Genomic DNA, 13,718 nt, shown 5'->3' with positions numbered 1-13,718 from the left:
GTCCATTGCAGCCTTTTTGTATGCAGCTCCTTGTGTTTAAGTTCAATGAGGGGCAACACCTCCCATTTTCTTGCTGACTCTGTTCATGTCCCAGTCGAGCCTGTGATGAATTGCCTTGGGATTTCAGCTTAAAAGAACAATGCCTCACAGTAAATTCTTGCTCTTAATTAACTTAAATCCTTTTATTTAAATCAACAGTGGTTTTGAATTTTGGGCAGCCACAATATAAAGTGGGTGGAAGAGACTGAAAAAGGTGCCTTTTGACAAGGTGCCCTAGCAACCTCAGTGGCAGTGCCTGCCTTCTGATTCCCAAATCCGATTCTAATGTGGAAAAGCATTGCCATAGCATGCAGAAGATAACACTTTACGTTTTAGGGGATTTCCTATAGCAAAGGGTGCTGAGGTACCTGGCTCCTGACACTGGTCAGGGTGGGGGGTTGCTGGAGAGCCTGACCTTCTTGTTCTGCAGCTGCATTAAAGTATCAGCATTTTCCTTGCACTCTGCTTCCCATCTCCCAACACCCAGTGTAAATGACAACCAGCATGCTCTACTCACAGCAAACAAATGTTACTTATTAGAGTCCTCATGTGGTCAGAGCATGTCTGACTGTAAAGTAACTGGAGATTTTTCTGCTAACTGGAAGCATGGTGCTCTGAGGCAATTTCCAGGCAGTGTATATTTTCAGCTAAGTTTTATTTACGTCAGCATAGCAATTTGCAATATCGCTGTTTGCAAAGAGCGAGAGGCAGTGGTTGTTTTAACTAGAATTAATTTTTTAAACTTTTCTTACTTTTATTTTTTTTTTAAGGAAAAACTTTCAAGTCATGACTCAATTCCCATAGGCCCATGCTTTGTGATGCTTTCCTTTTTAAAGAGGAGGGCACAAACCCCGTTGGTGGGCAGGTCTCTCGCTGCCTGCCCTCGTGGCCAGCACGGCTGGAGGAGCGTGGTGTGCGTGTTGGGGAGGGTTTGTTTTCCCTGTGCTAATCACTTGCTCCTGTTGGAATTTGGCACGGCGCGGTGCCCCGTGTGCGGGACGCAGGAGGCAGGTCCGTGTACTGCTCTCCTATCCGAGCCTGCACATTTCAGGGGATAAACCTTTTTTGGACTTAATGTTCTCCCAAGGAGCTTAAGTCCCTCAAGGCTCTTTTCTTCTAGGGTGCAGAATGATGGGCAGAGGTGCAGGCAGAGGTGATCACAGCAGAAGCCTCTTCTGGTGTTCTTCCCCTACCACCAAGCTCAGAAAACTCCTTTGAAGACAGGAGGAGGAGGGGAAACCACAGAGCCACCCTTCAGATGTGGAGCTGACTTTCTTAAATCTGTGGGATATTTTTTTTTCCATTTTCCTGAAGGAGGGTGTGCTTGGTAGGGGTGTATCAGAACATGGCTAGGTAGATATTGTGGGAGACTTCTCTTTATGTTTTAGTTCTTGATTTTTCTGTATCTACAGAGCACCCTCACTATTTTATTAAATTATATACATCCTTCTGGTTTGCAAAAACTCATGGGAAAGAGGAGTAAATTCTGAGACCACATTAGGATTTCAGAGTTCTTTGAGAAGAATGGCACTGTAGCCTTATGCAGCTAAGTAACAAGGGACTGTATGGAACCAATAGATTGGTACTTCCTAAAAATCAGCTTCCCTAGACTTGCAAATCCCTTTCACCAGAAATTCCTATGTACATGCACACAATTGGCAATTTTAGACACTGCATCTGTTTTCTTGTTTACTTGCAACTGAATCTCCTTGGGGACTTTAAAGCAAACAAAATGTAAAATATGTAAAATATAAATGTGGTTGTCCCACTCTGCTCTGCACTGATGCAGCATCCCCTTTAGTCTTGTGTGTAGTTTTCGGCACCACAGTATAAAAAAGACATTGAGCAATTATTAGAGAGTGTCCAAAACCAGGCCACAAGGATGGGGAAGGGCATTGAGGGGAAGCTGTATGAGGAGCAGTTGAGGTCACTTGGTCTGTTCAGCCTGGAGAAAAAAAAGACTGAGGGGAGACCTCATTGCAGTCTGCAACTTCCTCATGAGAGGAGGGGTAGACACTGATCTCTTCCTAGTGGTGACCAGTGGCAGGACCCAAGAGAATGGCATGAAGCTGTGACAGGGGAGGGTTAGGCTGGATATCAGGAAAAGGTTTTTCACCCTGAGGGTGGTTGGGCTCCCCAGATAAGTGGTCACAGCATCACTTGTCTGAGTTTGGAAAATGCTCTCAGACACATGGTGTGACTCTTGGGGTGTCCTGAGCAGGGCTGGGTGTTGGACTTGATGATTCTGATGTGTCCCAACATACTCTGTGATTCTGTGAAAACTGGTAGTTGAAGCAAGTTTTGAGTTACTTCATGAGAAGGCACAGACACTGGTCTGGACAGGTGGGCAAAATGTGTTGAATTATTAACAGACTCCAGTTTCATCAACTACTGAATGCAAAAAAAGTAGGGTTTTCTTAAAGAAAATAATTTTTGGTGGAAGCTGTCTCTAGGGGTGTTCATCCCAAATGAGATCTGTATGACCTTTTGAGCAAGATGACATAAGCTGAAAACTGAAATTCAAGTGAGCAAGCAGAGCCATGGAGAAGCTGGACTCCCTCTGTTCAGCTGGAGGCTGATAAGCTGGAGTTATTTTCATGGCTTCTTTTCAGTGGTGTTAGATCTGATGCCTTTCTCTGCTGCATGGCTACCATACAACTTCATATGGTGGAATAAAAACATTATATATGTTAATACAGGATAAAATAATGTGTAATTCTCCCAAGTGAGCATTAGCAGAATTTATGGGTCTGCAGCTAGTGTTTGTTTTTCTCCCACCATGTCTTAATATCCCACTTGTTAAACTACTGCATTTGATATTTAGCCCTAACTTTAGAATTTAGGAGCCCATATCTGAAATTACAAATTTGCTACTCACTACAAAACACTGAAGAAAAACAGACCAGCCACCAGCTGCTCTTCAGCTTGCTAATATTCAGGCTTTTTTTTTTTTTTTTTTTTTTAAAGCAGGGACTTTTAAGAGTTAAGTTACACAACTCTCATTTTATTTTTAAAGCAAGTGGATTCCTTGTTGCGTTGTCGAGGATGATAAATTGATACCACATGTTGCTTCCAGACAAAAAAGACTCTGTACTGCCATGGAAGCACTTGCAGCTGGTGTCTGAGTTAGTGGACAGGCTCCACAAGGTAAACACTACTTGGAAGAAGCTGAAATGGGCACAGGGAGGGCGAATTTTCTCCATTTTAAAAGCTCAAGCATTTGCTGCTGTTGTCTGACCAGGTCTGAGTGTTGAAATAACATGCAGTCCCAGCTTCCTTGGGAGACTCATTTAGTTGTTTGTATCAGATTAGGAATGGGGCACTTTGGAAATGTTTGAGTGTCCTCTCTGTCAGCTTGCCTGTTTGCAGTATTTTCAAAATATTGAGAGAGACTCGTGTAATTAGGACATGCTAGCTGATCTCAGGGGATTTTCTTGAGCGCAAAATGTAGCTGGATCCCTTGAGGAGTATTAACTGAATAAAATGCTGTGCAGTGGATCAACATTTGTTGAAGTTGAGAGCATGTCCCTGAGTTTGAGGAAAGGGGTATAAGCCCTGGTATTGCTGCCCTGGCTGTTCTGAGCACCCAGCTCACCCTTTCTCCTGGTGCCAAGGGAGGACAGCAGCACTGCTTGCCGTGGCACTGCACCATCGTCTGCTAACACCAGTTTTGCCCAGTCTCATGTGTTCCTCTGCCCTGAGTCTTCCTTGTCTCCAGGGATAGTCCCTCTTCCTGCAGCACCACTTTCAAAGGGGACTTCAACCCAGCTGGTCTGGCCTTAGGGCAGTACATGATGCTCTAGATGTTATCTGCAGGAACCTCAGTCTTCTGGTGTTCAGTAGAGCGCACAACGTTCTTCAAATCCAATATAAATAGTAACACTAATAAAGGGAGGAGCTCATCATATTTCTTTTTTTGCTCTGCTCAAGTACAGTCCATATGTTGTACCCATCGGTGGTATCCGAGCTGTCTGCAGCCTGGCTAGCATCTCTCCCATCTACATATGGTCTCCAGGACAGATGATGGAAGTTCCTTTATGGATCTTTTAAAGTTTCTCATTGCATTTTGGCATGGAAAAATGTGTTAAGTTTCCATCATCATGGCCTAATTCATCTCCCACATAAGTCATAGACAAATCCCCATTAATTTCATCAGCAGTGGGTTCAAATGATAAACTGTATTTTCTTTGCTTCCCCACCTCCTTTGTGGTTTGTTGCATGGTCATATATTAGTAATGCACGTAGCTGTGAGCAGTGATTGTCCCCATATACTTTCCTGTCTTTTAAGCAGATGGGAATATTTTTTGACAGCTCAGAAAACAGGTAGAAAAGACAGTTATTTCCATCCAGATTGCCACCTGGTAGCACAGTGCAACAGGTTTTACTTATGTGAGTTGTCAATCCTGGTGGCTTCCGCAGCAAAACTTGCATGAGAAAGGATAATAGGATCCAGCCTTAATTTGATTTGGCAGGTCACCCAACAGAAGGAGAAACCAAAAAACTCAGATACTGTTGCAGAAGAGGTTAGTGGGGGAGGTTACGTGAAAGAAGTGGGTTTTAAGGCAGTGTTTGAACAGAGGGTGGAGATGGGGTACACAAAAATAAATTAGCCCACAGTTATGCTTAAGAAAATCTTCCTGCAGAAGAAAAGCAAAGAAAAACAGACGCAGGATTGTAAGTGGCATAGTGTTTAATGTAAAGGAAAACAAACTGCTTGGATTTTTTATAACTACCAATTTTCAATGCAGAAGGATTATTACATTCTTTTATTATTTGTGTAAAACCGACACTTAGAAAAAATATATAGTAAGAAGAAAATTACACATGTGCACATACATATCCACACATGCAGGAGTCCTCGTCCTGAAAGGTGCCTCAGTCTCACAGTTTTACTATTTAGGATTTTTCATGGTTTTAGGCCAAATACTTTCATCCTACAGGTACCAGCAGCAGAAATAAGCCCTTTTATGAGAATACATTAGGCTGAAAGCTGTTAGCTGCTGGCACTTTGGCTGAGTGTTTTTATATCTGAAGGTGTGCTTGGCATACTGCATGTGCCACCTCAGGTGTTTCTCCTCTCTAAGATTCATTTTTCATTAGCAAGAGTCATGATGCCATGTGTTCTTATACATGGCATTTTTAGGTGGAGAACAGCATGGTTTGTATGGCTTTTGAAGCCTGGTGTGGACTTTGAATGGAGAAATCCCCATACAGATGTTCTCACAAGTGGCTGTCCATAGAAATTACAGGGACTGAGGGTGAGAGCTACCTGCAGAGATGCAGTACAAGCTGGAATATCAAGAAAGGCTATTTTTAAAAAAACATTGGTTCTCCAGCCAGTTTTACAGGGAGAAACCTGAGAAAGTAAGGAGTGGTAGCTAGTTTTTAGAAGTTAGACTGTTGACACACTCAAAATATTGTTAAAATGCCATCAGTTAAACAATAAAAAGCTTTTTCCCTCCTTAGAATGAAGAATTATTATGGTGCAACTCAATCCACCATATTTTGATGGTATGATAGTCCCTCAGAAATGGACATGTTTATAGCTGAGGCACCGACCCAAACTTCTCTTGAGCATGTCAGCAAAGTCTGATCAGTTGCTTTGTGTAAATTGTTTAAAACATAACAGTTGCTGTTTTGAAGCGTGGTCCATATGATTTCTCTTTTCATTAAGTGATAATTACAACCACGTCTGCTGTCTGCATGCGAGAACTTCAGGCATGTTTTCCATTTCACAATCTGACAAAAACCACAAAGCAGTGGGGAAAGAAGGGCATTTTATACTGAAAAGAATGGTTTAAAAAAAAGCTGGACTGTACTTTATATGTATCTCCAGTTTATTTATGTCAAGCATTCATGTTTCTTAAGGAGGTGCTGGTGAATGATTTGTTGATCGATTCATTCTTGACCTATTTAAATCTGGAGTTTCTTCAGCTTTTTGTAAATGAAGGGCACTTGTTCTGAATTGTGTTATGGTCTTGCTGACTGTGTTTTTAAAAGATGTTGATAGGACAAATGTTATTTTATCCTTTTCATAGATACACCTGGTAGTTGCCAAAATTAAAAAAAAAAAAAAAAAACAAACCTCTGCACTCTTTAAGCCTAGAGGAATAGCCCAAGGGGTTTCTCAAAGGAATATGGGATAGCTCCAAAAATCTTTTGATTTCCACATGGGAAAAAAATGTTGGTTTACCAAACCTGGAAGCATTCGCAATAACAAATACTATTTGCTTTTCCTTTCTTTGATCCATATTTTAAGCACAAGATCAGCAGGATGAGTGGAGCGAGATTTTTCATCTCAGTTATTTTGGTTTAAATCTGGTGCTGATTCTCTGGGGGTACCATGGGCTGGTTTTCTTAGGCTCTTGCTGATTCTGAGGTGGTTATCATCGGTTTGAGCCAACATGGTGTTTGGGCAGTTTGATGCTGCTGACTAGTGCGAGCAGGTAGGGTGCAAGAGCAAGCTGTGCAGGCTCCCCTGAGAGCCCAGTAATCCATAGCATCCCGTACAGCATGGAGTATCCAGCTGTGTACAGCAGCTTCATACAGCTCTGTATCCAGCAGCTTACAGGGACAGGGATATCGTTGCATACTGTGTCACATCACGTTTTGAAGACTGTGAGGATACTATGGCGAGGGGACAGCTGGCCAGCTACTGCCGTATGGGCGTAATTCTGGTGCCTCTAATCAAGAGAGAAAGTACAGCTTAGTCATGCACAGCGTGCCTGTGGGAGAGGAGCAGCAGCACTTGCAGTTTTCTCAGGAACTATTATAACAAATATACAGCACACGTGCCCATGAAGAATTAAAAAGACATTTGCAGAGGCTACGATGAGTGTGACTATCCCTCCAGCCAGATTTTTGCTGTGCCTTTGCAGTTTTTATTTCAAGGAACTGATGGCAAGATTACTGATAGTAATAGTTAGTCTTGAGTAAAAAGTAAGGGAGAAACATCTAGCTCCTTTCTAGCAGGAATGTAATTCTCCTTTTCTTAGGATGAAGCTTTTAGGGATGTGGAGATAGGCATAAGGAATGCACAACTAGTGCAAGCTTGGGGCTTGCTTTACAGCAGGACGCTGCCTTGCCACAGTCACACTCCAGTTCTCCCATATCCAGCACCAGAGAAATTCATGGAGATGTCCAGGAGGGTCCAATGATTTTATTCATGTTGCTGTTATCGTGGGATGTTGGTTTAATGATTGAGATTTGACTTGTAAAAGAAGTGGGGTGCCAGTCTTGATGCTTTATTTTCTTCTTTTTCTGCAGAATTCGATCCGGCACAACTTGTCACTCCATAGCCGATTTGTCAGGGTGCAGAATGAAGGCACTGGGAAAAGCTCTTGGTGGATGATCAATCCAGATGGTGGAAAAGGCGGCAAGGCGCCCCGGCGACGCGCTGTGTCAATGGACAACAGCAACAAGTACACCAAGAGCAGAGGGCGGGCAGCAAAGAAAAAGGCAGCCCTGCAGACAGCCCAGGAGACGAGTGAGGACAGCCCTACCCAGCTCTCCAAGTGGCCAGGGAGTCCCACCTCCCGCAGCAGCGACGAGCTGGATGCGTGGACAGATTTTCGCTCCCGTACAAATTCAAATGCCAGTACGATCAGTGGCCGCTTGTCACCAATTTTGGCAAGCACCGAGCTCGATGATGTTCAAGATGATGATGCTCCACTTTCTCCCATGCTGTACAGTAGTCCATCGAGCTTGTCCCCATCAGTAAACAAACCATGTACTGTGGAGTTGCCTAGGTTGACTGATATGGCTGGGACAATGAACTTGAATGATGGACTGACTGATAACCTCATGGATGATCTCTTGGACAATATAACACTCCCTCCCTCCCAGCAGTCACCCACAGGAGGGATAATGCAGAGAAGCTCCAGTTTTCCTTATGGTTCCAAAGGTTCAGGACTGGGCTCCCCATCAAGTAGTTTCAACAATGCTGTGTTTGGGCCGTCGTCCCTGAATTCCCTCCGCCAGTCACCCATGCAGACAATTCAGGAGAACAAGCAGGCCACCTTCTCTTCCATTTCTCATTACAACAACCAGACGCTGCAGGATCTCCTCACCTCTGATGCGCTTAGTCACAGCGATGTCATGATGACGCAGTCTGACCCACTCATGTCACAAGCCAGCACGGCTGTGTCCGCCCAGAATTCCCGCAGGAATATAATGCTCCGCAACGACCCCATGATGTCATTTGCCGCACAGTCCAGCCAGGGCGGTCTGGTCAATCAGAACCTGTCCCATCACCAGCACCAGTCCCACAACTCCTCTCTTAGTGGCAGCCGTGCCTTGTCCAATTCCATCAGTAACATAGGCTTGAGTGATTCCAGCAGCTTGGGATCCAGCAAACATCAGCAGTCACCTGTCAATCAGTCTATGCAAACACTTTCTGACCCGCTGTCAGGCTCCTCTTTGTACTCCTCTAGCGTGAACCTCCCGGTCATGGGACATGAGAAATTCCCGAGTGACTTGGACCTGGATATTTTCAATGGGAGCCTGGAGTGTGACATGGAGTCCATTATCCGCAGTGAACTCATGGATGCCGATGGGCTGGATTTTAACTTTGATTCCCTCATCTCAGCTCAGAACGTTGTCAGTCTGAATGTGGGGAACTTCACTGGTGCTAAACAGGCTTCATCACAGAGTTGGGTACCAGGCTGAAGGATCTTTGAGAACAGGGAAAACGGGCAAACAGGTCAGTGCCCCATAGATGTGGTAAAATGATTGGTTCCTTAGTTTTATTGGAGTTTCACCAAACCCTTAATAGTTAGTGCACACTAATAATAGTAATTTGGCTTCTGATGGCTTGCTGTGTGTTGGTATGCAACAGGCACAGCCAAGAAACGTGGAGGTGTGGAGGGAAACGAGGCTAAGCTGCTTGACTGCAACACTGTTGATCACGCATCTGGTGTTCAGCACCCTTCTTAATTTAGGCATGAGAAATGTAAATCACAAATCAGGCAAACCAAGGTGGAATATTTGTGGTTTTTAGGAATCACAGAGCTCTAGCTTGTCTTCTTTGAAGTCACAACAGATGGATTCCCTCTTGCAGCTGAAGCCACGTGTAGCCAAGCTGTGTTACACTGGGATGGGGCGAGGGGCTCTGCAGTCAGTGGAGCAGTGTTGCTGTGGGGGAGGAGGAAGTGTGTCTTTGCAGGATCACAGCACTCACTTGGGATCAGGTGTGTGGGACAGATCTGGGCAGAATTGGAGTTGTGCTGATTCTGCTGATCTGCGGTGGCATAGCAACACTAGCAAAGTTGTTAGGGTTGCTTTTTTGTAAAATTGTATTTCTTGGCCAAAAAACAGGTATCAAATGGAGGAATTATATATTGGTGGGATCCTGGTCTCAGGAATGTCCTGGTCTACTTACTGTTTTAAGTATGCAATAACTGTTTTCCTCCTCTCCCTGCCCCTGAATGGGGTAGGTATCTTTTTCTTTTGAACTCCACCAAGGGAATATCTGGAGATTTGGGTTTTGACATAGGTGTTTTTTAAATGTTAACTTCTTCGGATTATTTTTTTCCAGATTGATATGTTTTTTCCCATTTATTTTTTTCCACAGCTGGGGACTTGTAATCATTGTTTCTGTCATTCTTTTGTGATTCTTCAGGATCCTGCCCATACCTCTGTCTGCTCACACATACATATTCCCTGACTCATAGGGCAGGTGCCACACAAAGTGCCCTTTCTCCTTTGTTTATTTATTAGTATAAGGGAGTAAATTTCATAATGTAGTAGGATAAAAGGTTAGCTATAAATTATTGAAAGTGTTCTATTAACTTCAGAATAGTATGTAGAGCATCTCAGTGGTGAGGTTAAATGGGGCATTCATGCAGTTTACAGCTTACTTCAAGCTTTCTTATTTTCCAGGTGACGGACAGAAAGGAGTCAGTGTCCTTTGACTTTACAGTGCATAATTTACCCCTTTCATCTTTAATTAAGTTTTCATTCACTATTGCACATTTAAATGTTCAAGGGGAAGCCTTGTGGTAGGTGAGCAGCAGTGGTGAACGTGGAGAATGTTGTTCTGTTTCCTGTGTGTATGGAGCACCTCAGGAGATGTGCTGTGGTCTGCTGTCTGTGAGGGAGAACAAGACTGCCCAGGCAGTCTCCTTTCAGTCAATCTGCAAAGCTGCCCTGCTCTGATGAAGTTCTTGGTGTGCACAGTCCTTTCTCTGTCAGTGCAAGGATTTCCTCTGGTTCTTGCACATCTTCTGACTCTTAGCAAGAGCACTGCCGTGCACAGCCAGGAAATGAGCTGTGGAGAAGGGCTGTAGAGGATGCTGCGTCCCAAGGACCCCGAGCAAGGCAGCAACTTGGCAATACCAGGGCCAAAGATGAATTTTGGGATTTCTTCAGTTCTGATACTGGAGAATTTAGGAAAAGAAAGGGAGAAAAACCAGAATTGATTCAAGGTTGAGGAAGCAAAAGTTTATAGCAGGTCATGCTTGCTGAACAGTTCTCTTTTCCTTCAGGTGCATGAGCTGCTTGGATTTAAAAACCTTCTTTGCATGATGTGAAAAAACCAGCTGTAGGGACTTTATTGCTGTGCAACATCCAAAAGTACAATCTGTCAAATGGGTCCTGAAAAGTAGGTGTTATTGATGGTCTTGCTTGACACAGGCAAATAGGGCAGCCTCTTGCTTCCATAGCTTCACGTGCTGTGTGTAGGTAGCAGCCATAGCAGCCACCGCGGGGGACTTGCATGGGCAGTGTGGAGGAGACACAACACCCCACCTCCTCACTGATGCTCCCTGCTGCCTCTTCACCCCAGCCTCTGGCATCTATGGAAAGCATAGCTGCCATGATCTTTTTCAGGCTGCTCCCTCTGAATAAAGGAACTGACACATCTGTGTGAGCGGAGTCTCATTGCAGAGGACAGATTTATTAACGAGACAGCTCTCCTCAGTGGATTACTGTCCAGTCATCTGTGGAAGCCTCTCTCCCCCTCCCTGACAAGTGGACCAGCTGCTGTGGGGTGCCTCTGGTATCAGGTGCAAGCACAGATGATTTCTTGCTGAGCTGGTTCATCATGCACCCTTTCTCATCTGTTAAGCAGCGCTGTTTGAGAATTTGCCTCCCTGAGAGCATCTTGTGTTTTGATAGGGGCTTCTCGCATGACATCAGATGCAATCATTCTGAATTGCTTTTCTTGGTTACTCTCCACTGAATGAAAATCTTCTCTCAGCAATGTTCATGACCCCAGTAATGAATCCTTACAAGCCCAAAGACTGGAGAACACTTTCGGCAGAGCAGCCTGGCAATTGCTTATGCTAAATCCATTTCACTAGGGTAGCCAGGTGTGTTTTGCAGGCAGGCAAAAGCAGTTACAGTGGATTATTGGCATACCTAGTGACTGCTGTGTTTTCTATTAAAAATAAGAGAAACATTGGAGTCAGTTTTCAGGAAGAAAAGAAAGAAGGCAAATACACAGATATTTAATTTATACATACTTAGGTATAGAGGGAGGTTTACTTTGGAAAAAAATCAACTACAGTTTCTTCATAGGGAAATCAAAAAACCCTGCAGGAGATGCCACTGTTGCAGGTTTAGTGGCTGTGCACGTTTGCTGCACGCAAGCCTGTGCATGGTCCTTGCAAAGAGCCCTGCTCAATCTCCATCAACCTGTGCCCATGAGGCTGCCCAGGCCCAGCCTTTCAGAGGGCCCTCATTGAGCCATATAGATGAATTTGGGTTTGGTTTGGTTATTTTTCTCTTACAAGAAGGAATAGAGAAAATCAATTTTTTTTTCTTGCTTTATTCACTCAGCCATAATTTTTTCCACTTATACTGCCTGGGGCCTCTGTTCTTCTCCCTCTACCTGCTTTCCAAAAGCACTGGATAATGTCCTCCACCCACTCAGATAATCATCACCTTGGTATTTCAGCAGATTTAGCAATAAATAGACATCACTATTCCCTCACCTTTCTCTAGAATACCTTTTATTTTGAAATTAATGGGTCCTTCTCTTAGTCTGGGATTCCCACAACTCTGCACTTTGCTCCGGGGTCTGTCTCACCTGGCAAGTTCAAAGGGACTTGGCTTTTGCCAAAGAATAATCCCAAAAGAGCATCAGGGAAGACTATTCAGGACATGTGCTGCTGCCTGGAAGGGCAGGAGCTGGTGAGCAGTTGCTGCATGTGCAAACATTTTCTCCAGCACCAAAACTCATCCAAGAAGTTGTTTTTACCTGGATTGTTTCAGTGATCCAGTTTACAATGGCATCATGTAGGCAGCAGTTCTGTCAGGGTTGGGCATGGGCAGCCCAACCCTGACAGCATGGGCAGGGCAAGAACTTCCTGAGTTGGTGTCATTGTCTGAAAAACTCATCTAAGCTGCATCTTCTGAAAGAGATTTCAATGTGTCATTTATCAGGGTGCCTCTGGGCTCTGTAACAGAGCTGTGCTGGACTCACATTGACTTATTCGAAAATTACATGTAAAATACTTGACAGATGAGTTAAAGTCACTCATTTTCCACTAGTATCATCTAGGTCCCACATCTTATTGCAGAATACACAAGCTGCAAATAGCAACGTCACACTTGATGATTAACATCTCTGGTGAAAAAAAAATCTTAGGAAACCTAACAAAATGTCTGTTAGTCTTTCATTAGTCCATATCAGCTTGGAATACTTGCCAGTTTGTTAATTGGTGTTCAGCCTGTTTCTGTGTACAATTCATACCTAAGACAAATTGATCTGAGGGTGACTTCATGTTTACAACACCATCTTAAAAGCAAAAACAGGTAGTTGAAGATCTCTATTTGGATGAAGTTTTGAATCAGAGAGTTCTGCATAGTTTGTCACAAAGCAGATGATTTTTGTTTCCTGCCAGAAAACTTCTGCCCATGAAAACTGAATTGCTGGACCTCTTACCTGATGACAAGTGACTACCTCAGAACCATAGCTGCACTTCCTGCTTTCTTATTTTCAAAAATGAGCTCTTAGGGATAGGGCTGCCAGGTTTCTTACACAGAGCTAAGGTGGGGCTGTCTGCCTTCAAAAAACCTAAAAGAAATTCAAGAGCAGCACATTCTTCTGCTCCATTTCTAGTAGGCTAGTGGTTAAGGTGGTGGCACTTGTAACATTTAAATGTTGTTTCTGCCAGCCCAAGTTTTGAAAGGTGGTTTTGTGACTAGCTGAACTCCACACATGCCAAGTTTAGTCTTTGAACAAAAATATCTATGTAGAAAATGTATTTTGTGGGGAACAGGGATCCCTTCAACTCCAAGGAGGGCCTACCCTGAGCAGGCTCCTCAGTGGCTGGGGAACATATTAGTGGCACAGGAAGAAACTCTGTGCTCATGGCTGCTAGGGAGGAGGAGAGGGGACACTGGGGCAAACCCCATTGTGACTGCCCCCCCTGAGGTCCCACTGAAGCTCATCAAAGCCCCTTGCATACAGAGGCCAGTCCTGGGCTGGCAGAGATGCTGTGATTGCTGTGTGAAGACAGCAGGAGCTGACACACAAACACAATGAATTGCTCACTGCTTCTGGGAGTAGGGCTTTTTTGTTCTGGTATGGTTTTAATCTGGGTTTATTGTTTGGGGTTTTATGAATGCAGGGAAAAGATCTGTAAAAACCAGGATTGGCTCCACAGGCATGTGTTGTGAGTGTAAAGCAGCTGAAGCCAGGACAGCAGTCTTATCCTGTGGTTTGGGTGTTCTTC

The 13,718-nt window shown here is 44.1% G+C and overlaps 1 protein-coding gene across 1 annotated transcript in view; it reads left to right on the top strand.

The window, feature by feature from the left end:
* Positions 1-13,718, top strand: part of FOXO3 (forkhead box O3) — an 88,002-nt gene that overhangs the window by 63,243 nt on the left and 11,041 nt on the right. The window contains exon 2 of the mRNA XM_021553805.2: positions 7,306-8,740. Coding sequence (XP_021409480.1) covers positions 7,306-8,706 — 1,401 coding nt within the window. The 3' untranslated portion in view covers positions 8,707-8,740. The remainder of the gene's footprint in view (positions 1-7,305; positions 8,741-13,718) is intronic.

Source organism: Lonchura striata, chromosome 3 (assembly GCF_046129695.1).
Source record: "Lonchura striata isolate bLonStr1 chromosome 3, bLonStr1.mat, whole genome shotgun sequence".
Lineage (NCBI taxonomy): Eukaryota > Metazoa > Chordata > Aves > Passeriformes > Estrildidae > Lonchura > Lonchura striata.
This window is presented reverse-complemented; position numbering and strand designations above follow the sequence as displayed.